General features: G+C 41.5%; 1 protein-coding gene across 2 annotated transcripts; it reads left to right on the forward strand.

Annotated features, from left to right (window-relative positions):
• The first annotated feature begins 106 nt into the window (after positions 1-106).
• Positions 107-23,524, forward strand: rps6kc1 (ribosomal protein S6 kinase polypeptide 1). 2 transcript variants are annotated; one of them, XM_063495126.1, is made up of 16 exons: positions 107-283; positions 1,605-1,640; positions 2,724-2,844; positions 4,589-4,704; positions 4,781-4,874; positions 4,987-5,040; positions 5,517-5,939; positions 6,262-6,386; positions 6,604-6,702; positions 8,415-8,462; positions 8,987-9,119; positions 10,977-12,614; positions 13,702-13,791; positions 19,261-19,343; positions 21,073-21,168; positions 21,960-23,524. In XM_063495126.1, the coding sequence occupies exons 1-16, from the start codon at positions 182-184 to the stop codon at positions 22,059-22,061; spliced, it is 3,360 nt and encodes a 1,119-aa protein (XP_063351196.1). In that variant the 5' UTR covers positions 107-181; the 3' UTR covers positions 22,062-23,524. The 2 variants fall into 2 exon arrangements, with proteins under 2 accessions (XP_063351196.1, XP_063351197.1); XM_063495127.1 differs by lacking the exon at positions 5,517-5,939.
• Positions 23,525-26,340: the final 2,816 nt, after the last annotated feature.

The raw sequence follows: 26,340 nt of genomic DNA on the forward strand, positions 1-26,340 counted from the left end.
AATAAAGAAATGCACCGGTAGCAAATTGAACTGCCATTCCCGTAGACAACGATTACAGTTCAGTTGCTTTCCTAAAGGGGGAGCTCTGATTAATTTGCCTGCATGTTACTGACTGTGCAGTCAGAGAATGAATGTGTACGGCTAGCCGGCTGGTAGCTTCGGCAATGTTGTCAATATCAGAATGATATCGCAGCGGGACAGAGGAGAACTTGCTCGGTTTTATACTGTTACAGATCCCAAGAAGCACCAGAAAGGCTACACTGTGTACAAAGTCACTGCAAGGGTAAGTAAATAGACGATGAGCACTGGGAAGGCTAGGCTAATGCTAGGTGTCAATAGCTAGCAGTGTTAGCCAAGCTGTTATGATTATAAAGGGACCCAAATAAAAACGTCAGGTTAACCGTGTGGCGGTGAATTAAAAGTGGCGACAGCTTTTGAGATCATATGTGTAGCTAATGGGCACATTCATACCCTCTTGTTTCAAAATACATGCTTTCTATTTGCTAACTTACACTGTCGATTTGAGGCGAATTGAATGTGACCCAGAGTTAACCCGGGTGTTAATGGTTTGATGCTAAGCAACTAAGTTAATGTTATATATAGTGTTGTGATACACAGATATTCAGGAGGTGGCAACTCGTTCTTTTTTTTCGCTACATTTTCAGCTAATAAAACTATTTAACACTTCTGTGTTAAAGCCGATGTTAAAGATGAAGTACTTTATGATCCGCATGTTGAGCAGAACCAAAACACAATACGTGTGTACGAATGAGGAGGAGGCAAGTGTAACAGTGAAGCTGCAAGGTGCAGAGTTCGTAAAGGTGGATGAATTTAAATACCTGGGGTAAACCATCTAAAGCATCTGAGTGCAGGCTGGGTGGAGTGGGTGGAGATGAGTGCCAGTGGAGATTTCTGACAGGAGGATAGCAGTAAAAGTCAAAAGGAAGGTTTAGAAAGTTGGAGGTTAGGTTTGGAGACAGTGGAACTGACAAAAAGAGAGAAGGCAGAGCTGACGATGTTAACATTTTCATTGGGAGTGACCAGGATGGACAAGATTAGAAATGATTATATCATGGGGACTGGCTAGCTTGGGTTGTTTGGAGGCAAGGCTGAAATGGTTTGTACTTATGCAGAGGAAGGATAGTGGATATATTGGGCAAAGGATGCTTAATTTGGAACTGCCAGGCAGGAATAAAATAGGAAAACCACAGAGAAAATTAATGGATGTAGTGAAGGAGGACATGCAGAGGGTTAGTGTGACAGGAGGATGCTAGGAATAGGGTGAGATGCGTAGAGCAGCGTGCCTACTGATGATTGAATTTATCTGATTATTAATCAGCACTTATGCGATCACATTGCTACATTCTCATTGTAAAAACTGGACTCGGGCAGGCTGAGTGTCTTTGTCTGGCTGCTGTCCTTGTTATGACTCTGGGTGATGTCTCGTTCTAACACTCAAGACTTCCGTCACTGAACATAATGCCATCATTGTGACACTCAGAGCCTTGACCCTGCTCATACTTGTGACAGCCCTGTAAGGAAGTTGCTCTAGCAAGAGATAGGGATCACTCATATGGATTTTCTCTTCTCCCTCTTTCACACAGATAATCTCCAGGAAGAACCCAGAGGATGTCCAAGAGGTAAGACATGCAGCTTTCTTTCAATCCATTTTTTGAGTGGTCAATGCTTCTTTACCTTTGACAACTGAGAAATACCAAGACAGGGGCTACTGTATTTCTCATCCAAAAATAATGGCAAGGAGATATTTCAGTTTCAGATATTTAGTTTTGCTCGTTTTGATTCATGAATTTCAGAATCTGGCTTTACGGCTTCTTTACACATTATATCTTGTAAACCAAAGCTTAGCTCTTTTAACCTGAAAGATTGTGAAATGTAGTTTACAAATAATTAGGCCTACACCTGGAAACTTCATATCTATTTATTGCACTATTTATTTTAATCTAAATGCTTACTATCTGTATATGCCTTGGTATGGACAGAAATCCACCGAAATTACTCATCAATTATTTTGCTCATTTTACACAGTTTTACAGAGCATTTAACCAACCATACTTGTCTGTGTTGTGCATGCATGCTGTCTTACATTTCAAACACACTGAGGAATGCAGTTAAGCCCACAACCAGTGCTAATGCAACAGGCATGATGTCAATTACTGTATGTGTTTCTAAGAGACAGAGAGATGTTTTGCCAGAAACACACATACCTCCATTACTGAGTAATCTTCCTGTTTGGAGGATGTGATTGGCCTAGTTTTTCCCCACACCATCCAGCAGCCTAAAATTTCCACACACCACAGTAGCATCTCCATATGTGGCCATTATGCTTTTCTTTATTCCACTAAGTAACTGCTTCATTCTGGTTGTTGTGGCTTGTATTTTAAGTTTTGAAACACAAGATGACAGCGAAATGTGGACTACATTGATTTATGTTTTGGCCTAGTAAGAGTCACATAAGGGAAAAGTCTCTGGAGTTTAAGGCTGTGGAGTACTCTGGTTGTTATGTTAGCTATTTTTGAGTTTAACAAGATAGCAGTGATTTAATAGCATTATCGGTGACAATGAGATTGCATTTACAAACAAGTAGAAAATCAGCTGCTTTTGTTTAGTCAACAAAATTGATAATCCATTCAATTAAAGGTAGATAGATCTTTAAACCCCAAATGATTGATTTATCCGTGTCTTCTGTGTCTGTCTTTCTGTAGATAACGGTGTGGAAGAGATACAGTGATTTCCGGAAACTCCATCAGAATCTCTGGCAGCTGCACAAGAATGCATGTGGCCAATCAGAGCTGTTTCCTCCCTTTGCTAAGGCCAAGGTCTTTGGTAAGAAGATGACTTTCTCTATTCCCCTGTGTCACACATTTGCCCTAAAATTATCCAGAGCGAAAGCTTGTCTTGATTGACAGAATTACTCCTCTACAGTTTTGTTCTTCTGTGAGATTTCTTTCGATCCTGCAGTACCTCATCTTTGAGTTGTTGAGATTTTGAACAAAGAAAAATGTGAATGTTAGACTTTGTAGTAAGGGTGCAACTAAAGATTATTTTGTTAGTCGACTAATCTGCCAATTTTTCTTTGATTAGTTAATCGGTCAACGATTATTTCAACAACTCTTATCCCCGCTGTTACCCTGTTGTCTCGTCCCACAGCAAATTAAAATAATGAAATGTGTTTAAACATTACTACAGAGGACCTCCGTGAGAATAAAAATTAAATAAATAAAAAAATTAGGTAATACAAATTAAAGTGTTAGTAGTATTTTGGCAAAAAAAAGTTATGTGCAAATAAGAAACTAAAAATGGCTTCTGTCCATAAGTTTAAATAAAGCTTAAAATTAAATCATAAAGATTTTTTTTCCAGTCCAAAATAAAAAAAATTCCAAAGTTCACAGATGATTTAATTCATGAATGCACGATTGCAGTGAAAATGCTCTGGACTGTTATCTTTGAGATGATGTCCCCAGCTGCTGATAATCATGCTGAGGATCCTCTCTGTCATGACTTCAGTCATTTGAGAGGTGCAAGGGCCTCTTCTCAGGACAAACTCATCTATACGCCTTTGCTTAATACTAGGAAAGCTGAACAAAATAGAATTAGAAAAGACCGTTACTAATCACAAATTTGGTTTTATTTCATAGTTTCTCAGATGGTGTAGTGATCAATGCCAATTACACTGTTTAATCCTGATATTAATGTGAGAAAAAAAACTAGGAAACAGTGTAGCTACTGCTGTTTAATGGTTTTCTATCGCATTTCACTTATTAGCCAACAAAACTGAAACAGTGTTCGCTTAGCAAGCATCATCCATGAGAAGTTTCCGACAGGTAAGCTAATATAAACATTACTGTACAAACATGAACACAAACAAGGCATTAACACAATGTACTAACTTAACTCCTTAAAACGGACCCATTCAGAGTCGACGTCACAGCTCCAGGGTGCCGGTGTTGTGTCAAAAACTGATTTCCAGATTTGTTTTATATGTCAGCGGTCCCCAACCTTTTTTGCGCCACGGACCGGTTTATGCCCGACAATATTTTCACGGACCGGCCTTTAAGGTGTCGCAGATAAATACAACAAAATAAAACTAGTACCGGTACCGAAAAAAAGAAGATTTATTCATAACACACGTGAAAAGACCCAGGAAAACCGAGTTAACGATAAAAATGATGACAAAATAACGCTGAAAACCGATAAAAACCCTGAAAACCATACATTTCACACCTGAGCCTCAACTCTCGCGGCCGGTACCAAACGACTCACGGACCGGTACCGGTCTGAGGCCCGGGGGTTGGGGACCGCTGTTATATGTAACGTCTTTAGTGCATGGTTTTAGAACATGATGCGTCGAGAATAAAATTCCACGGTGACAAATTTTCATAGTTGACGTCATCAATTATATCGACGAATCGTTGCAGCCCTGCTTTGTAGAGATGGATTTGCCCACTTCAGATAGCTTGGTGTTATTATACTGTAAGCAGGCACTAGTTATAATAAATACAGTATAATCACTTGCTTAATGGAAGCATCACTTATGTATGTTTTTTGCATCCGTGTGTGCCTGTCGTAGGTCGTTTTGATGACTCAGTGATTGAGGAAAGAAGACAGTGCTCTGAGGATCTCCTGCAGTTCTCAGCTAATATCCCTGCTCTTTACAATAGCCAGCATATCCAAGATTTCTTCAAGGTATTCTAGTACACATTGACAGAAACACAAGAATAATCACAAAGAACTTTTGACTGAGGTATTTTTTATTTTCCAGGGTGGTGAGGTCCACGACGGCTCAGAGCTCATTGGACCAGCGGAGCCCTTTTCTGAGTTCCTGGCTGACACTCTATCAGACTGTAGCTCTGATGGTAGGGTTGCACACAAAATGTCTTTCCTGTTATTAGTCTTCCTTTCATCTTAGGTGCTGATTAGGAGGTGCTAATTCAAACTTGCTTTGCGATGTCTGGATATGTTTTTCAGTTCAGAGAGATATCAGTGGGGCAGAAGATTTGACTCTCACATCAGAGTATGGAGGTATGTACAATAAACATGTGCACAATTTAAATATTTTGGGAAGTATATGGATCTAATAAATGGTGAGTGTAAAAAAGAGTCAAGACAGGATGGAGAGGGTGAGCATGGGTGATTTGTGACAGAAGAGTGAAACTAAAGATTTACAAAATGGTAGTGACCAGAAGAGACAGGATTAGAAATGAGTACTTGAGAGGAAGAGCTGAGGTGGTTTGAACATGTGCAGAGAAGGAATAGTGGAAATTTTGGACAATCAATATAGGGCTGCCAGGCAGGAGGAAAACAGGAAGACCACAAAGAAGGTTCGTGGATGTAGTGAAGAAGGACATACAGAGGAGGATACTAGGGATGGGGTGAGATGGAGACAGGTGATCTACTGTGGCTACCCCTAAAGAGAGGAAGATGATGATGATGTAGTTTTGTTAAAGGTTTATGTTTGTAGCTGTCCGTTATGACCGCGGGATTCCTGTTATTCCTAGGCCCATCCAGTGACAGCGACTTGACCTCCCTTGCGGTGGACACAGACTCTTTGGCTGAGTTGGATGATGGCATGGCCTCAGGTCACACCTCCCCAAACCAGCCACAAGGGGGAGCCACCAACATTAGCAGCAGCTGCAGCCCTCGCTTGCCCTCCCTGCATGTACGTCGCACTCCATCACCTGCCCCGGTCCCTGCCTCCTCAGCCCCTAACCCAGAGGTTAGCTGGCCAGGTCGAGCACCGCTCTTCCCCAGCAGTCTGAAAAAATCCACTGGCGGAAACTTTAAGGACATTAATTCAGACTACTTGGACAAAGCCAGTGAGCTCATTTGTTTTGCTGTCCAAAAGGAGAAGGAACAGGACTACCAGGCAGCTTTTTCATACTATCGCAGTGGAGTTGACTTGCTGCTGCAAGGCGTGCAAGGTTAGTTTGGCCAAGAGCTCAATAACTTTTCTATATGGTCTCATAGTAGTTTTAAGTTGAGTGACACTTGGGCTCAGGAACTTACCTAGAAAGCTTGCTTTGATGTTGTAGACTGGCAGTTGTTGAAATGCAGAAACAATATTGTGTTATTTAATTCAATTTGTTAAAATTTCACTGTAAATGTACCTTAAAAAGGATCTATTAAGCATAAATGCATCCCTTTTACTTTGTAAGCCATTTAAATTCTATACTTTTAACTTTAGACACCACTCTATTCGATCTACTTTGTTAAAAAAATATTAATTACATTTTTTTTCTTTAGGTGAGCCAAGTGCTACACGGCGAGAGGCCGTGAAAAAGAAGACTGCCGAATATCTGATGCGTGCAGAGCAAATATCTAGTCAGTATCTGAGAAGCAACATGGGTCAAGGGTCAACACAAACAGTGGTGAGTGGGAGTGAAATGCTGGTTCATAGGCTTTCTGTATTGTATTACACAAATGTTCTTTATATGCATGCATCTACCAGGTTCCTCACACACACTGCAGTGAAGACTTAAGTTTTGTAAATGAATTGATTCAATGATTAAAGGAAAGCAGTTTATCTTTTTGAATGAATGATTTAATTGCATATGTATGAAACACTGAAAGGTTTTTCTTTTCAAGGCCTTTGGGGTACAGTGCTGCTCTTCTTTGAACAGAGGAGGGCAGCAGAGTCCATCTGAGGAGCTGAGAGCTTACAGGGTGTTAGGGGTCATAGATAAGGTATGCTTTCAATTTACAAGTGTTGCATCGTCCAAGCAGACTGTATGACTTCATTTAAGTGTTGTTTCATTCACCCAATCACCAGTTTGCCTTTTTTCTACCAAGTAAATCTTTAATGAAAACACATTTCATTTCATGTGATTTAATAGCAGAATTCCCACAAAATAATTACACTCAGGGCTAGCAGACATTCATTAATTTAATGATGACTTCGACCCAGAATATGGATGTTATCCAACTCCAGATTTCTCTTCCTTGTGTGTCCTTTACTTCTTTGACCATCTCTTTTATCAGGGGTAATAAAACGCAGTAGATTTACTGGATGTATGGTAAGGGCTGAGTGTGTGTATGTTTAGCGTCAGTTATGACTACCACAAGGTCAGTTTGGGTTGCTGGTCCTCTCAACCAGCTGCCGGCGAAGCAACTTCTCCACTCAGCCATGAAATGACTTGGCAAGCAGCTCAGAGAGCGACACACAACACTGAATCAATGATGCTCATCCTACACACTCACTCAGACACACTCACACACAACAACAAACCCTAAGGAAAACGTTGACACAATACCAACATGTATAACTCCACTGAGGTGCACTCAAAATACACAATATGTCAGAAGTCTTTGAGGCATTAAAACAAAAAAAAAAAAAACTCAATCAAAGATGACGTTATCCAGCAGTGGTGTTTTCTTTCCTCTTATCTATTTCCACCCCCTCCTCCTTCCTCCTTTTACTTTAAATGGGGACAGCGGGGACAGATGGAGAGAGGTCCTCGCCCTGCTGCCCCCACCAGCACCGCCTCACCCACCCCTCCTATCTATCTCCCCCCTTCCCTGATGTTTGTTTCTTAATTATATTAGCACCCTGGCTAGCACCGCCACTCTGTTTACTCACTGCTCCATTCATATCCATTTAGCCTGCACCTGTTTGGTCCCAGTCAGGGTCACATGGAGAGAACGCACTCTCAAAACATACACATGCACTACACACACACACACACACACACACACACACACACACACACACTGGGTCGCACACATATGCTCAAGCTCTCTCCTGAGACAGGGAGGGAGTAAACGAGCGATGGAGATGTCAGAGAGGAAGGGAGAAATGAGGAAGAAGGGAGAAAATGAAGATCTCAGGAAGGAAAAAGGGGGAAAGAGTGAAAAAGAACAGGGAAATTAAATGGGGGGAAAGGAAAGGATTTGCTTTCCCTTTCTGTTGACATCTGACAGTTTAGTGATGACACTGCTAGTAATTACTGCCTCTGTCATGACAAATTGCATAGCTCTGTGGTGACATGTTTTAGACAGCACATGTTCTCTAAAATTGATGCTCAGTCTTGTATATAAACAGAGTTATAAATGACTCTCACTTTGTTCTGAATGTTTTTTAAGGACCAAGGAATGGCCAGATTTGCTAGAATATTTCCAAGAATATTTAGGTCTTTTATTATCCTTTAAACCTCTGATTCTTGTTTTTCTGTGTAACATCGCTGAGACTGCAGTTTGGTCGGCACACCAGGATCTGACATAGTAATGTCAATTTAGTGTAATTTAGGGGCCTGCATTAATCTCTCTGTAAACCTTATGTGTGTCCTGACCCGGTCATAAAAAAAAAAAAAAAAACTGCTTTGGAGGACATAACCACTACATCATCTTAGTCTGCATATGTCTCTTCATGTCCTGCAATTAATGGTACTCTTCTATCGCAGGTTCTACTGGTCATGGACAAGAGAACACAAGAGACTTTCATCCTGAAAGTAAGTCTAGTGTGTGTGTGTGTGCGCGTTATGTTGTGGTGTGGGTTTTTTGCCCTGCATCCTCGTCGTCCTGACTGTAAGTGTGAAGTGTGCCAGAAGCCCCTGTGTGTGACTGGTGTAATTGATTCTAATGGGCCTGTCCCTGTCAGCTCCTCTGCTCTCAGGTGTGAGACGTGTGCCAGATGCCAACGCACCGCGCAGGCATAAATGACTACACACACGCGTGCGCACACGTGCATGCATGCATACACACTCTCGTACCCGATGTGAACTTTACATGTAGCGCTGATAGATTTGTGCGGCTCTTGTGCTGTATGTAGCTTGATGAATCCAGTGACTTTGGGTTGCCACAGGGCATAACTAGCACTTGGTTAATGGGAAGTTTCTCCTTTGCCACATTTTTTTTCCTCCTATTCATGCACACTCTTTTCTTATCTTCTACTTAAATGCTTGTTATTTGAATCAGTGCATATGTTCCCTTTAAGACTCACCTCTCATCTTTTTTTTTTTTTTTTTTATTGCAGGGTTTGAGGAAAAGCAGTGACTGTGGGCGGACGAAGACAAACATCATGCCTCGCTCTGTGCCCCACATGGTGCAGCTGAGAAAGTTTGTTGTCTCCGAAGACACAGTTTTTCTTCTGCTGCAGTATGCCGAAGGTAAGGGACACATTTCAGTCTCATCTGTTTCATCTTCCCTCATTTGTCTTCTTTACCTCCACCTCTCTTTTCCCCTCCTTCTCCTGACTCTCCGGTCTCCTGCCCCTCTCTGTGCCCTTGTTCCAGACAGATGTTTGATAGAGATGGGTGTGTGTCACAGGTCATTATTCTGAATACCAGGTGGCGCCATGCTTCATTAGCTATGCCAACACCTGGGCATCCTTACATCCCACTCACTCTAGGATGTGTGTGTAGACTGTGTGCGTGGGTGAGTGCATACTATGAATGGCAGCCATATTTTTTAACGCCCTGTAACCTATTCAATCTGGTGTACTCCATAACCATCCTGCGCTAATATTAGTGGACAGTATTGAATTTCATATGGGGATGTTCAGCAGGATTTGATAAAGCCAATCAGAAACCGTTTCACTCATTATGACTCACTTCTGTTACACGAAAAAATCCCGTAGTAGTCCTGCTTTTATAGTATTCAGTTTTTTTCTAACATGGAGGTAGTGGATAGGCTGAATAAGGATAGACGGGCAGACGGAAAGAGGCAGTGACCTGAGTGACATTGGACAAAACAACATGTGGATGGTTTTACTTTCTAAGCCATCGAGCTGCCCCGCTATCATTATCATCACTGTGAACTTCGTATTCATTCTAATTGCACACAGCAGATGCTAGCTCCCAATTACTTACACTACAGCTGCGTGTGATACGTATGTATGTCTGTGTGTATGTAGCCACTCTTTTTTTTGATGTAGCATTTTCAGATTCAGAAAAGTCAGATGCACATCTGGAAAATGGTGTCAAAAAAATGGGGATTTCTACCTGCATAGAAATCCCCAAACTCTCAAACTCATCTGTGTGCCAATACTTTGTTGTACTTAAGTCAGTTATTAATTAAGTAGTTAACAAGTACCAGTAAATTTTAAGTGAAGAATGGAAGAAGAGTGTAGAGGCGCAGAATCAAAGGTGTTTCACATTCAATGTAAAATTTGATGTTAAGGTTAGCTTAGTCACCTGACCTCTCCACATAGACGATCTGTAATGTGTTCTCTAGAGCAGTGGGCCCCTGTTTTATCATGAACTAGAGGGTGGCAGCTTGTAATGTAAATATAACTATTGCACTTTATATTATGCACTGTCAATAATTATTACATGATTATCACATCAATACCAACTCGCCATAATGCAGAATCAGTGGGAGCCCAGAGCTTGTTTCATGGCTTCATTAGCTAGCTGGGCAATATTATACAGAGTAGATGTGGAGTCAGTGAATCACCTGTTGCGAAAGTTGCACCTGAAGCTGCAATTTAAATGGGATTCTTGACATTTTCTTTTAAATACAGTTTTCTTTTCATTGTCCCCAGCTTTTTGTGAGGGTTAGCTTTCAGAGTTACTGATGCATGGGGGGCAAAAAAAAAACAGAACTAAGTTAAGTGCAGGAGTGAAGCCCAACTCGAAAGTGGCATTGTTTTGAAAAGTAAAAATGTCTGGAAAACTAATAAAAAATAAAATACAATACATACAATTTTAAACAATTTTCTTCTGTCTTTGCGGCCTGGTAGAGGTCCTCTGCCCAGTGGTTGGGGACCTCTGGTCTACAGGAAGATAAGTTGTTATTGTTAACACTGGAGCAGAAATGTTTTAGATAAAGAAAACTGTTTCCTAGGAACAAGATTATGTGTTCATGATAATAGTCACAAAGAAAAACAGGAAAGTGATTATCTAGCTAATATTGGCTCATTTGTTTCTGTCTGCTCCCTAAGTTCTACTTCTGATACCTCTGGTTCTCCCCATATTGTGCACTGTTTTCTTTTTAATTCATTTTTAATGCTCTGCTTCTTTCAGGTGGGAAACTGTGGTCTCACATTGGAAAATACATGCATAACTCCAGCCCAGAGGACAGCTTTGACATCCCTTTCATCCAGAAGAGCCACACAACCGCCGTGCGCTCTCCTCAACATACCATGCCACAGCTGGATGTAGATTCAGCCAGCTGTGGTTCGGTGCCTGTTGCTGATTCAGAGTCTGTCTCTGGGCTACAGAAGGAACCCGAGAGCCTCTTTTCTCCTCTTAAAAGCGTTCTTCCTCCCAGGCTTGTGGAGCAAACTGACTCTGGAGCCACTTCTGAAGAAGAGTGCACCAACAGCTATTTGACCCTTTGCAATGAGTACGAACAGGAGAAAGTAGAACCGGATGCACTACAGGAGGAGGAAGAGAAGAGCGAGCAGGAAATGCTATCATTAGAGGTACCTAATGCAACGACCACCACATCGTCACGTAGCCGCTCACTTCTCAGCAATGAAAGCCTTTCTTCACCAATCAGTTCTCAGGAGCTTGGCTTCTTCAGTGAGTTGTCTGATAAAAGCGGTAATGCCCAAGACAGCGATCAAAACCGTGGTGAGGGACAGGATCACAATGAAGTCTTTAGTCCTTTACGTTCCCCCGCTGTGCCTCTGTCTTTAGATGAGTCCAAGAACACGCCAATGGAGTTTTTTCGTATTGATAGCAAAGACAGTGCAAGCGAGGTGATGTGCCTTGAACTAGGAGAGCAACGTCCCTCTCATAAACAAGTCCCTTTCTTTTCTACATCCGACCTGGACTCAGGTGTAACTGAGGATCTTCCAGAGCTGGCTCAGGAGGTCAAAGGTCCCGGGTTGGATCTTTGGGGGTTGGACTGTAGTGATAAAGCCTCCAATGAGTCAGTGCCAGTGATCTCATTTAAAGAAGCAGTAGTGGAGGATGAGGGGCATCCACCAGACCTTTTGGTGAACCTCCCTGTAGTGAGCGGGACTGCAGACTCTTTACAGGAGGAATTGGAGACTTCAGGAGTGTGTCTGGGCCTCGAGGTCACGGCCTCTCCTCAAAAGTTCATCCAGCCAGATGTCTTACAGCTTCATACTCAGCCTGAGGAAGAGGAGGAACAGCCACTGGAGCAGGACCTTTCATCTTTATGTACAGCCTCTGCAACTTGTGACACGAGTGTTGCATCTCCATCTCCATTCAACTCGCTTTTGGATGACTACAGTCTGGCATTGGGACAAGAGGCTTCTGACAAAATGTTTATCCACCCTGAATGCCAAAATAATGACCTCCCTCTTGACACAGGCATTCCAGACACTGACTCTCATAGTGAGAAACTAGAGCCCAGTGCAAGAGTAAACACAGACTTGGTTCCAAACAGCACAGGCTCTGACTCGGCCACAAATGGCACCGAGGCCTGTGGAGCGGTTGAGAATTTATTAGGACTTGATGACGAATCATCAAGAGTTATTAGTAATACAGGTGGTAGCGAATTTGATAAAGAAGTATCCCGGCTGTTTGCCGAGCTGGACAAGCTGTCGTTGGCTGCTTCCCAAGCTCGTATCCCGGAGGAGTTTGTACGGTGCTGGGCAGTAGAGATGGTGACAGCCTTGGATTCTCTGCACCAAGAAGGGATCATCTGCCGGGACCTAAATCCCAATAACATCCTGCTTGACCACCAAGGTTAGACTTTTTTTGTCCATACCCTTTATAATTGTGTTAAGTGTTTTGTTTTTATTCTGTTGGGCATTTAATCAGTCCTGAAAAATCTAGCGAATAAGATCAAAATTAATATTTAGTTATGTTTGATAAGGAAAGAAAGAAGGATATGCAGTTTAATGACAGAATGTTAATAATTAGTCTAGTTTACCAAACTGGTCCAACCTTGGTAACAGCTACCCCAAGTCATCATTCCTGTCACTTCTTGGTGGATTACTGGGTACATGGTAACATGTATGTTAAGGACTTTTACACATGAAACAATAAAATGCACTAAAACAAGAAACCAGGAAAGCAATTTAAACCTTTAACAGTCAATATGAAAATTAAATGCGCACTTGATTAATCTAATCTTGATTAAATCTACCAGAAGCTGGACAAAACCAGGTTTAAAAAGAGATAAATAAATCACCATGAAGCAGCTACTGTATATAACAGTTGTCATGTTTAATTGCCCTTTTTTCCCTTCCCAAACTGGATAACTTGCATTGTAAAGATACAGTCCACAGCCTTCATCAGTCAGCCGTGATCTAATCTGTTTAGCAGAATGAAGTCTCTCTGAGAAGCGAAAGCGTTGTTTTACCATGAGGTCACAGATTCCCCCTCAACTTCTTCTTTTGTCGTCCTACAATCATCTCTCTCCACCTCGTTATCAACAAGCATCTAATTAGCTGAGTGGCTGTTTTCGTCTCCCTGGTGGTAATTATTGTTCTAAAGGGCCCATCAACGGCCTAGTGTGGTGCATCAGTCTGGCTAGCCCAGGCTAATGGCCACGGCTACCTAATGACACCATTAGTTCTAATGATAGCGTTAACGGGTACCCGCTAAACAGGAGTAATCGCTGGGGCTGTGTGCTTGAAAAGTTCACAGAGGGATGTAGAGCGGCAGAAAGGAATGGAGGAAGGAAGTGCTTTAAAGGTGGGGTGAACAGTTTGAAAAGTTGAGTGTCTGGGTGACACTAGACTGTGTGGGTTTGATGAGAGGCAGAGCAACAGATTGATGTTTAACCAACTCCAAGCTGAACGCTTTCTGTCTTTTCTTCTCATGTTAGGTCACGTTCAGCTTACCTACTTCTGCAGCTGGAGTGATGTGGAGGAATCCTGTGACAAACAGGCCATTGCCAATATGTACTGTGCACCAGGTGAGACATATGCAAAGATTTCAGTACATTTTTCTATTGATTTCTTTAGTTTTATCAGTTAGTGGGTTTATTTGCAGTTAATTATATGCTCACTTTTGTTAATTCCCACCACCATAATACATTTTTATATAAACTAATGAAATATGAAGTATTGAAAAACTAACAAAATAAAATAAATGTACAAAAATCTTTTATGGGGTTAAAATACTTCTTATACATTTTATTTACCTTTCTAATTGGTCAGTATATTAAGGATAAATATGAAACACCATTCATTTTTAACTCTTCCTCTACAAATGTGAGTTGCTGAATCTCATTGTAGTTGTTCTGATGTCCTGTAGAGTGCGCTGTTGTGCAGCAGTCAACTGGTAGCACGGCAGCCCTGTGTATCACAGGCCTGGTCGGCTTGTGGCAGCTCTGGCATGCTGTTTAAAAGCTGCCTAAAACAAACTGGTGCTAGACTACAGCACCGAGTCCCTACTTAGCCCTTCAGCGTGCGTGGTTGGGCATTTGTACATGTATGTGTGCCGTCTAATGTATTGGTCCTTTAAGCAGGTGGCTTCACACTAAGGCTGTCGGGTAGAGTGTGCGTGATGTGTTTAATCTTCTCAAAATGTTTTAGCGGTTAGTTGAAAACACTGGATGCATTCTGAGACACTCACAATGACCCTCACACCCATTCACTCTCCCACACACTTATATTTAGCTATTCTTTCATATTCATCCTCTCGCTCAAGTCAGGAAGGTCACTTCAGATTTAAATCCTCCTTTTGTCTAGAACGTACAGTGTCTCACTTTTGTAATAAATCTGAAAGCAACAAATGCTCTCTTTAATATCCAAAGTGTTCATTTTTATTCCCTTGGCAGCAGCTTGTTTAACAGCTTACTAATAGAAGCGCATACATTTTGAGACATGTGTTGTGAGTGATGTGGAAGCTAGCTTAAACTCTTAAATGGTGAGCAAAGACATCCCACTTGTTTATTTTTTTTCAGTTATTGTAAGCAGTGGTAATTTTTACACTAGTCTCAAATGTGTGGTTGATGAGTAAACTGTAATATGCGGATGATGCTTATCCAGTAAATATAGCCTCATTAAAAGATTTTTTTAAGTATTTTACACAAGCTTTTTAAGTTCTATCCTCATGTATCATATTTGCTCAGAACCATAAATATATTTCATTTAAAATGATATAAAAATGTTTCAGTTAAACCAAAATTTACAGTTTTTAGTTTAATGGAAGTCATCCTTGACAGCGTCTGTCAATGGTAAGAGGAGCAGGAGACAGCAACATAATGACACCTTTACTTTATCTAAACCATCTGCAGTTCCTCCTGAAAAAATAATGTGTTTGGCTCACATTAGTGTAATTCATGCCGTAGCATCAAAAACATTTTATGACAAAATGTGACCGGGAAGAAAATGTGGTTCTGTGATAAAAGGCAGATGACTTGTGAACTGAGCTGAAACTGAACCCACCTCGACCTAAGTGTGAAAGGTCTAGTTGGTCAAACAAGTTGATCCCATGTGAATTTAAGGATGTAATGCATTTTAGCTGCCAACAGGGGGTGTGTTACGCTGCTGTTAAATGAAAAGACCGCTTCGACATATATCGACTGTCCTACTCAAATGCTGGCAACTTTCTCTCTCTTTCTAGCGTCTCGTTCTGCCTCATCTTTATTTAAAATTCATCCATAAAGACACATTAAAATGTAGAAGCTGTCACACACTTTGTTTATTTATTTATGTCACACCAGAATACTTCTACATCATGGACATGCATATGTCTTTTGATGTATGTGAACACACAGTTACGTGTGTGTGTGTGTGTGTGTGTGTGTGTGTGTGTGTGTGTCTCCTGCCCTTGTTATGCATTGCTGTTTATCCAGACAGGGTCAACTCATGCAATGGCTTCATTCCTGATGACAGATTTATGACTGTTTGCCAGAAAGCTAGCAGGGGGCCTGCTGTGACTGTGTGTTTGTGTGTGTGTGTGTGTGTGTGTGTCAGAAGGAGAGAAACATGTTTTTAAATAACACATATTCACACCCAAAAAAACACAGGAGTGTTCTTGGAAAATGCATCGGCAGCAGGGCATTAATCCGTTTGTCCAGCACTTCTGCTTATTTATTTTCTCACCATTTTTTTCATTACTGATAAACATCAGATGGCTAATGTTTTGTTCCTGGTAAGAAAAAACAAAACAAAAAAAAACACCTTTGCGCGAACACGACCTAATTTGAGCAGAAATGGGAATTGTTTATTGTTCTGCTGAGAAGGAAGCACAGCCAAAACCGATTGTCTTCGATTTCTAAGAAAAGGGAAATTAAATATTCTTCCTCTCTGAGGTGACAAGGCAGTTCCTGAGGACACGATCATCATAACCACTGTTTGTTTTATTGTTTTTGTTTTGTTTGGTTTTTTTAAGTCCTTTTACCTGCTCAGCCACGCCTGATCTGATTGAAGTTACAGTTTAGTTCTCCTTTTGACACAGAGCCATCATCTCATTATTTTTTGAAAGGTTATACAAAGAAGAACATGTACCCTGAAGCCTTAAAGTACTTCTGCTTTACTATTTCAGTGTGTTTACTCTGCTTGTAAATATGCCAGGAATCTTGATGTGGACATGAACTCTGAGCTACATTAAGGCAACTGCAAATTTATCGACCAGTCACCTCTAGATTATATCATGATTTACCTTATCTTGGTATGTCACTCTAACAAGTCAGATGAAAGACCAGATTCTGAGTGACACTGTCATTGCTCACATTTTTATGTGTGTCAAATAATTCAGCTGCTAATGTTTCCCCAGGCTGAAAGGCTATATATATGTACATGCAGATGGAAAAAAAATTCACCCCCTGCCCCCTAGAGTGGAGGTGATCTGGTGTCTTTGTTGTGATATGGGGTCATTTTACTGGCAACATTTGAGTCATCTTGTCTAATTAGAAGAAACCTTCACTACAAATCAATTCAAAGTTGTTTGGACTTCACAGCTACTGGTTCCAAATGTTGGATGGGGCTTTGGACCCGTGTCATCATAAAATTAAGGGTCAGATTTACTAAATGGCACAGTCAGTTCATTTCATTATCAAGCGCAAAAAATAAGATATCCTTTTTTTCAATGTTAAATGAATTAATGGTAGTTGCAAACGTTAGTAGATCAGTTTGTGCGTTGATACCTTGAGAAAGGAACTCCCAGAAAGACATCCTAAGATTTGTTTGCTTGTTAGTCAGAGTAGTTAAAGACATGAAAGGATTTTATCTGCTTGGCCCAACTTACACGTGATTAGGAGTTTTCAATTAGTTAATCATTGAGATTGCAGGCAAAACTGGACATTGGTCAAAAGTTCACAAGTGTGTGTATATTTGTAGATGTTCGTGTTGATCTAAAGTTCCTTCTTAATCCAGGGATTCCATTCATGCACGGTGTAGGATCTTGGCTTTTTTCTTTTCTTTAGTTTTTCACATAAACCTGAAGTTTATTCACAGTCTCTTTGTGGTTTCATCATATCTTTTTATAATGAAATCTTTTTATACAAATGTATTTATACCTTGTATTTCTTGTGTAAATCTCTTTGTTTTAAATTGTCGAGAGATCCTTTACACACAATGCTCGCCTTGCCTTGCCTTGGAACAGCAAACATCAATCCTTCCTTACTTCCTACCTGCATATACTTGACTTCCTCTTTTGGTAATGACTGTCGGTTAAGTTTTTAGGGAAGTCAGACCGAGAGGAGAAGAGAGAAAGTTCCTTATGGCCCCCAGGAGGGAGGAGATGAAGTGTGATTAAGATACAAAGTAGGAGGGAACTTCATTGTTGAGGGGAAAGGGAAGAAGAAGAGGCCACGAGGTGAACACACTGTATTGTTGTCGCGTTGGAGCCGAACTTGTCTGTATCCCTTTGTTGTCTTAGAATTCTTGTGTGTGTGTGTGTTTTTTGTTTTTTGTTTTTTTTTCTTTCTTTGAGCTGTTGAAGAAATACAATGCAAAGTTAGTTTAAGTATGCTCAGTGTGGAAAATGTGCACATCGTGTAGCACACTGTAACACTGGGCTTTGCACGACCCATGGCCTGTGGATGCAGTTAATTCTCCCATCCTCTCCTCTCTTTCTGCATCTCCCTTTCTCCTGCCTCGCTCTGACAGAGCGGTAAGTGTAGCCAGCTCCACTGTACTCTCCCTGCAGCTCCTTAGACATTAATCCATTGTGATGACATCGACCTTGCTCTGAGATGTACGCGCGTGTGTGTGTGTGTGTCCAGTATTTTCCCTCCAGCTCATAACTACACAGGTATCACTGGTCCATTCAATGACGATCTTCTCTCCTTGGCTGTCAAAACAGTAGTCCTGGGGAGCCCTGAAGACTGGTTGCTCAGTTGGCCGTGCGCGCGCGCGTGTGTGTGTGTGTGTGTGTGTTTGTGAGTATATGAAACATGCAAGTCGTATCATAGCCCTCTCTAACCTTGGCTGCAAGAGAGCTGCACAGTCCCCTGGAGTTCTCAGCAGCCTCCAGGAGACGAGGGGTCTTTGTCTAATATGCTCCTCCAGCTGAGGAGCCAGGTCCCTGGGCGCACACAACCATGACCCTGGGTCCCGGCCCAGTGGGCGACCAGACCCCCTCCCTCTGGACAGGAGAGGAGAGGGACACTAAGCGGCACAAGAGGCCATCTGGTACCCAATGGAGCTGCCGTACACGCTTGACTTTTGCAAACAAGTGTCACTCTTGTTCTCTGTGTCTTAGTTAGACTTATGCTGCGGAGCCTGCCAGATGGGTTGTAGATCAGAGTTATTTCTGTCAGGTTTTTGAACAAAATACATAATGCTGGGATGTAAGCAAAATAGGAAACTAGTTTCTGACACTTTACTGAGCAAAAAAAATACTTGAATGAAGAATTTTTTCTTCAAACAAGCTGATGTCATTAGTTTTAGCCCTGAGCTCAACTAAAAGAAAATGTGGGAGTAAAGAAAAATGAACAACATGTTTTACTCTTTTTTTCCTCAAGTGTTCCTGCTTTATCTTTCTTGATTTGTGTGTGTGTGTGTGTCTGTGTGTTGCATGAGAGTGTGTGTGTTTGTGTTTGAGGTCAGGTCATGCAGATGGCGTGAAGTTGCAGCACAGACGGTTTCCTCAATTTAACTGCTTTTTATTATGCAAATCACCCTTTTATGAGACACACACTTTGTGTGTGAGTGTGGCCACGTTTTTGTGCTCATTTCGAATTGATTGCAACAATTCAGCAAAATATTAATCCAAGTTGTTACTCTGAAACGGTGGCACAAAAGCAAGATCCTTAAAGTTTATCGTAGGCTTAAGATCAACGACTCCACGTCTGTATGCTTGATCATATCCCGACTTCACATTTGTCACTACTTTATTATTGCTACCTGGGTTCCTCTCCCACACACAGATGATTTCTCTGCTTTTTAATTTATTGATCATTTGTGTCTCTCTCCTCTCGCTCTCGCTTCAGAGGTGGGAGGTATTGGTGAGGAGACGGCATCGTGTGATTGGTGGAGTTTGGGCGCCATCCTGTTTGAACTCCTGACAGGCATGGTGAGTCAAAAAGTACAAAAACTGTTTTGTTTTGTTTTTTTATCTTTGTTGCAAAGGTGTTGTGGGATGTCTGTAGGTGTCTTGGCTTTCAACTCTCTCACACTCTTTATGGTCGTGCCAGGTTGTGTGTGATTCTGCGCGCGTGTCTGTATGTGTTTGAGTAGGTGGAGGTTGTTGTTTTGGTGTGTGCGTGTTTGTGTGAGGTGCGTCTTGGCTGCAGTCTCTTACTCTGGTTCTCAGGGAGTGCCAGGGGTGTCGGTGTGACTTTCTCCCCCAGCCTGAGCTCCATCTGCTGGGCCATGGGGTCAGCTCTCCCCGGGCCTCTTTGCTGGCTCCTAGAGCAGCGCTGGGCTTGGAGCACACCGACCTTAGATCGCCGTGGAAGGTGAAGACCAGGGCAGCTCTCAAGGTGCTGCAGCTCGGCTGGTCCAGGATCAGAGGGGACCATCTTTTAAGACCGGCTTGGGAGAAAGGGGAGAATCTCAGAGCCTTTTGTTTTGAAGATAACAGATACATTTATAGCTGTCATGCATGTACACAAACACATGCTAATTATAACTTGCTGCTCTCTTGAAGGACAAATTCGCACACGGATGCAAGCACAAACGGCCAGTGCAGGTGCAGAGCGTCCCTTCAATTTTTCATTGTCTATTAAATTTGAATAAATTCTAACTGATTGCCAGTGGGCACATTTTCATATCAGCCATCAGCGCTTCTTTTCAGTGGCTCAGACATGAGTCGGGGTGTTAGGTTAGGGCCATTGTGTTGGAACAATAAACAACTACTTACCTGGGTAAAAAAAAGAAAAAAAATCCCAAAACAAATAAATAAACAAAAAGCAAACTGAGTGACACAGATGTCTCCTTTGATGATTATGTCTTGGTACAGTCCTGGCAAGGATACACTCACACAGGCACACATAGTGTCTCTTGATCCTTGCAGGATAAGATCTTGCCTGGAGCAGTCTTGACTGCGGCTAGGAACGCAGCCAGAACTCCTGCAGCACGTATCAGGAGAGAGAGAGAGAGCCAACCGACCTAACTGATGGAAAAAACACACAGGGTCCCCCCCCCCCCCCAATACAAACACACACAGTTTAAGGCTTTTGCTTGGTGCACACATTTTGCTCTAGCATTTCCAGCCTGTCAGTGAAGATGCACTGAGAAAAGTGCTTTTACAACAAGCAGCGATTACACTCATTATTGTCAATTATTTCAACAATTGGGCTATATTCTGTGGTTAGGAAAGCATTTGGAAGTCTTACTGCTTACTTTTTCTCTCTTGCAGGATTAGGTTTGCTTTATTTTCCTCTGAGTGAACTGATAATTTGACCTGATCAGGTTTTACCTCTCAAAACATAAAAAACGTTTCGCATTTACCGGTGATGTGCTGCTGTCCCTTCCAGGAAGCTTTCTCTGTGTAAGCGAAGAACAAACTAACCAAACACAATAATGTTTTTGTCATTCTTTCTTTTTCCTGTGATTTTCACTTCATGTGACACACACAGAGGGACGGCTCCAAGAAAGAGCAACAGTGCTGAAATCATTAGCTTGTTGCAGTTGGTGTGATCAGTGTTGTTTCAGGTGCTCTCGCTCTCTGATCTCCTCCCTATTTGTCCAGTCCTGGTGCTTTAACATTGACTTGTGCTCTGCGGGTGTCCGTATATTCTGTGTGTTTACATGATGGTTATCTACCTCTCTTCTTTCCACTCCTCCTTCCCTCTGCACAGTCTCTGCTGCGCTGCCATCCAGCAGGAATCGGTCGTCACACAGCGCTCAACATCCCCGAGTCTGTTTCGGATGAGGCCAGATCTCTGCTAGAGCAGGTGAGAGTCTAGTGTGATTACTACTAACTTAAATGCTGTACACAGAATTAGGTTTCCCTCCGAAACAGATATTGAGTAGGGCTTTCCCAGGAACAAAGGAAGAACAACTAATACTTTCTTATAGTAGTGGTAGTGGTTAGTATGCAACAAATACAGTGGAAGAAATGGGTTGACATTCACTGATGTTTTCCACCAGACATGTTAGTAATCTCTGAGAAGTGCAATGACACAACAGTGAAATCTCCAAATATATTTTTAAAAAAGCCAAGCTTCACTGTAACGTCATTAAATGATAAGGAATATACAGTATGCATTTGTCAGACAGATTATGGCAGATGAACATACACTACTGATGATGGACATGTCCTTAATAACACAGCTGGCACTGTGCTAATATCTTAGAGCTAATTGCAAATCCTCAGAATTGGTAATCTTTGGATATATATTAATGTGGTCAGCCTGGATTTCTCTCTGCTTAATGTAGCATAAAGCTAACGGTAATCCAGTGTGGCTATGCCTACAAGGTGGCAGCATATACAGACTGTACACTGTATTTATTGGATCTACCTGATGTCTTGATTTTGGTATTTTTGGGTGCATCGTATGCAATACAGTGCTTATACTTTTATGGGCAACAGCTAGTGGTAGTTTGAAACTGTCAGATGTACTGTTTTTAACTCAGAAGTTGAGAAAGGCTTTCGGAATAATATGGTTTATTTGTGTCATTTAAATTATTAGTTTCATTAAGGTTTTTTTTTTCTCTTCAATTTCTGTGTTGTGCTCCTGTGCAGCTGCTCCAGTACAACCCGACAGAGAGACTGGGGGCAGGTGTGGGAGGTGTGGACGATATCAAATCCCACCCCTTCTTTGCCACAGTGGAGTGGCCCAAATAGACTCACCCCAGTGTGGAAAGCAGAGTCGCTTGTCGTCAAAAAAAACCTGGCTGTTCTCAGTTAACTTCCTTCTGACCGAACACACAAATACAAATACAGTAAACTGAACTTTGACCCCCTTTTTTTTCCTCTCACTACAGCCACGCAGCCCCCATGTCTGAGTTTTGCCAAGTGGGAGTTTGCTCAGTGCTCATTTCTTTATCTCATTTACTGTGTAACGTTTGGTGCAGGGAACACTTAACACGTGTGGTGCAATAATTTACGCAGTAAGTGTTTGTACAGAGCGATGATCACTGCAACACTGTTGCATTTCCACTCTGCGCATAGTAGCTGTAAGCCAAAATGATCTGAGAGTGAGAGGTGACATTTCTGTTCCCTCATGAAGTACTGTAAGTTATTCAGTTACTTGAGTCAGCTTTCTTAAAGACCCATGTGCAATACGCTCGGTTTGTTTCCATAGACGACACTTACATCATTCCTCATGGAGCCCACTGAGATTAGCTGACATGAGGCTGTGTGTTGTATAATATCTGATTACCTACTTTTTTGTGCGTGTGTGTGCGTGTGTGTGTGTGTGTGTGTGTGTGTGTGTGTGTGTGAGAAATCCTTTTATTGAAGACCAGCCCAAGAACAGTAAATGTAAAATAGACTGACACTATGCAAGGCGAATGAGCAAAATAGTTAAGTGATATGAGTTGAGTGGTACTGTTATATGGAGAATTTAGTTACCATGAGATTAAATTATTTGATAGACTGTAATTCTGTAAGGGCCGGTTGGCTTGAGCCTCCTCCCTGTGTGGTCAGTAACGCTTTCAGTGAAGAATAAAAAAGGGTGAGGCGTGAGCTACACATTTAAAACCAGCCCTTTTGCAGAAGGTTGTTTTTATGATTATCAGAGAAAATTCTCTCTGTATTGTACAACACTGCATTTTGTGCATGTAGGATTAGGATATTTAATACTATAAAGAAATATATAAATAATGCGTATCATGTAAATATACATTTTTAAGGATCCTCTGATAAACAAAAGGACACCAGGTGTCAAAGTTGTGATTACGTTCAACCTGTCAGTCATTTTGGCTCAGTTAAATCCTTTTTCTTTGTGTGCGTTTTGTGGTTGAGCAACACATCTACTAACTTGCCGCAGATACGTTAGCGCTGCCTACGTTGACAGGTTTACATTTTTATGGTCACATGCCATGTATCAGATATAATCATACAAGGCTTTATTGGAGCATTTTCGATACATTTAATACATTTGTCTAATCAATATTCGGATAATCACTCAGCTGTTAGATGCTGCACTCTGTTTTTGCAGTATTCATCCATCTATTAACCATTTTGGTGAGACATAAACATAAATGTGACATGAGTTTTTTTGTTTTTCTAATGCTCACTCTTGTCTGTGGTCAGTGTCGTATCAGTGCACTCTGGAAAACAATAAACATACCTGGATGAGCACATGTACAGTAGTGATGCTTTGTGTGTTTGTGTGTGTACACGGTGATTAAGTGCAAGCAGCTGTGTGTGTGTTTCGATTGTTTTTTCCTGTTCTGAGGCTACAACCTGTCTTATCTGCTGGACGCATGATACTCCTAGAAAGCTGATGTCACGCCTGCTGAGTGTCATGTTGAGCGCAATATGAGACGGCACACAGACATGCCAACACACACACAGTATGGTAAATACCCAGCAGTCACTAATGCACAAGGGACCTTTTTTTGGGTCCAGTTACTATTTTTCTGCCCTCCTTTTGCTTCTACGGCTATTTAAAACTGTCACTACAATTTTTCCAATAAAATTAATATCAGAGTCTTTGTAAAGCAGGAGTGTACATAGAGGTACACTCGGGACCGCAATGAGCAGTTTTCACAGTAAAAAGGCAAACTACTAAGGTTGCACCTGTGTAGAAATCAGGCTCCAGGGCTAAAACACAACAAAAACATAGAGCCAAAAAGCTGCAGTTTCTTGAATGGCCCCTTAACGTTGAATTTGCATGACAATCCTCACAGACTCAGCACAGATATTTTAAACTGCTAACGCTACAACAGAAATGAATAATTTTCTTCTTCATAAGTGCATGGGAATTATTATTTTGATTAGGTTATCCATATAAACTGTTATGGCTCAACTTTGGGGATGTATATACACTCAAAACCATTAAATAATAAGGAAAATTGTCACTAAGGTCACATGCAGGGTGAAAGCTTAAGTTTATTTTCCCACAGACTCATCCCTTGCTAAAAGAAAGAATACAGGTTTAAGGCACTTTCACATTGGCTTCTCTTTACAGTCAAACACACTGGACCCCGTGTTGAGATATGCCAAGTTTTTGACTAATAGCACTTTGGGAATCACCTTGTTGGTGCAGAACTAAATAAATGGAAACAAATTGTACGTTTTTGTGACCGGCTGCTAAAATTGGTTGTTTGCTAAGTTGTCTGTTATCTGTAGACACAATTGGGGTTCATCCCTCGAGGTAGGTACCTTTTTATGCTTGGATGATTCATAGGTCAGTATTACTTGGCTTAAAAAAAAACTAAGAAAGAAAACAAAGCTCTGAAAATGATTAGGTACAAGGATGGAGCTAAAAATGAGTAATACAAAAGCCAATGTCCAAAGAAAAACTGAAAGACTTGATGGGTGGCTCTAGATTTTTGCACAGTACTGTACATAATTACTATAAACATACCTCATGCAGTTAACGATTGGATTATTTTTAAAAGGCCCACAAGGACTGTGATGAAAGAAGGAAGTAATTTAGCTACAGCATAAACTAGCTAAAAAAAAAAATGAGAGCGACATCAGTTTCCTTAACGTGCCTTGACCTGAAAGGTGGAGAAAAAGGAAACTGTAATTAATCGTAAGTTTAGTTTAAAATGTGAGTTGAAGTTACATATGTGTGCTCAAAGGGATGCTTTTATTAAACATCTTAAAGAGAATTCTCTTAGAGATCAATATTCTGGCATTTTTCCATGTTGAGGAAAAAAATTACAGTCTAAGCGCAGTGACCTGAATGCTAAGCATTTCCCGCTTTGTCTCCATTACCTGACGTGCCACACGCTCATCCACGCACAGGTCGCAGCAGTTTGTTAGCAGTGTCGTAGTGCATTCCTCTGTGTCAGCTTAGCCGCCACAGGGTCAAGAGTCTGGGCTTATTAGTGCTTGTCATAAGACCTGTCTCACATTACACACACACTCAGGGCAAGAGGTTCACTTCAGTTCAGAGAAGAAGCCTGTCAATCTTATTCAGTGCAGATGTGAGTTATGCCTTTAGTGGGTTCACAATAGCTGCAGGATCCCTCCAAGCATATTTTTTTGATTTCTCTAGTTCCTGGTTACATTTTCATCAGATTGTGTGATCGGTGTTAACAACTGCTGCAGCTCAGAAATGACTCCTGTTTGCAGTGGGACACTTTCACTTACAAATGTAAAGTAGTTGAAGTTTCAGCTCCAAAGCTTTCTTATGTTCTTGGTGGTTCAGTCTGATCATTAGAGTTCATGTTTGGTTCTGGTGATTGGGCTGACACGTTAGTCTACCTTCTCGTCTATTTAAAAGCTCTTCGGTTGCTTCAGCTCTAAGTTTAGAGTTGCTGTCCAGTTAGTTTCGACTCAGCTGTCTAAATCTGAGCACGCAGAAAGTGCCTGTATACGTCTGCATTCATGCTGTTGCTTCCGTCAGCAGTGAAACCATCAGCAAATGCTGGCGTGCCAGTTTCATTAGCAGGCATGCGTGTCCAAGCCTTAACATAAGCACCACCATGTTTGACAGATAAAAGGATGATTCTTTTTTGTTGTCACCACGCTTTTTGCTTTCCATCCTGTTTGATATAAAAGGAAGATTTTTTTTTTTTCATTGTAGAACTTTGTTCCAAAACTCAACCAGTTTATTTTTCTGTGTTTTCTGCAAGCTGCGACCTGGCCTTTCTGTTTTTAAGGCTCACCGGGGGGTTTGCATCTTGTGGTGAATTCCCTCAGGTTCTGGTCATGAAGTCTTTCCTGGGTTGTTGACAAGGAAACATGTACGCCTACGTCTTGGAGAACATCCTTGAGCAGTCGTAAAGGGCTCGCTGGTCCACCGGGTCATTTGTCATTTCCTGTACCTTTTCAACTTCTTTTTTTCTGAGGATTTACCCAGCTGTTTTACAAAATCAACGATAGTACTGTGCAAAAGTCCTGAGCGACCCATTATTTATTTGTAGTTTATTTGTAGAAAAATGTGAGAGGAGTGCAGTTTTTGTGTTTTACAGACCGCTTTTGACGCTCACTGTGTACGACC

This window comes from Pelmatolapia mariae, linkage group LG15 (genome assembly GCF_036321145.2).
Source record: "Pelmatolapia mariae isolate MD_Pm_ZW linkage group LG15, Pm_UMD_F_2, whole genome shotgun sequence".
NCBI classification, from domain to species: Eukaryota; Metazoa; Chordata; class Actinopteri; order Cichliformes; family Cichlidae; genus Pelmatolapia; species Pelmatolapia mariae.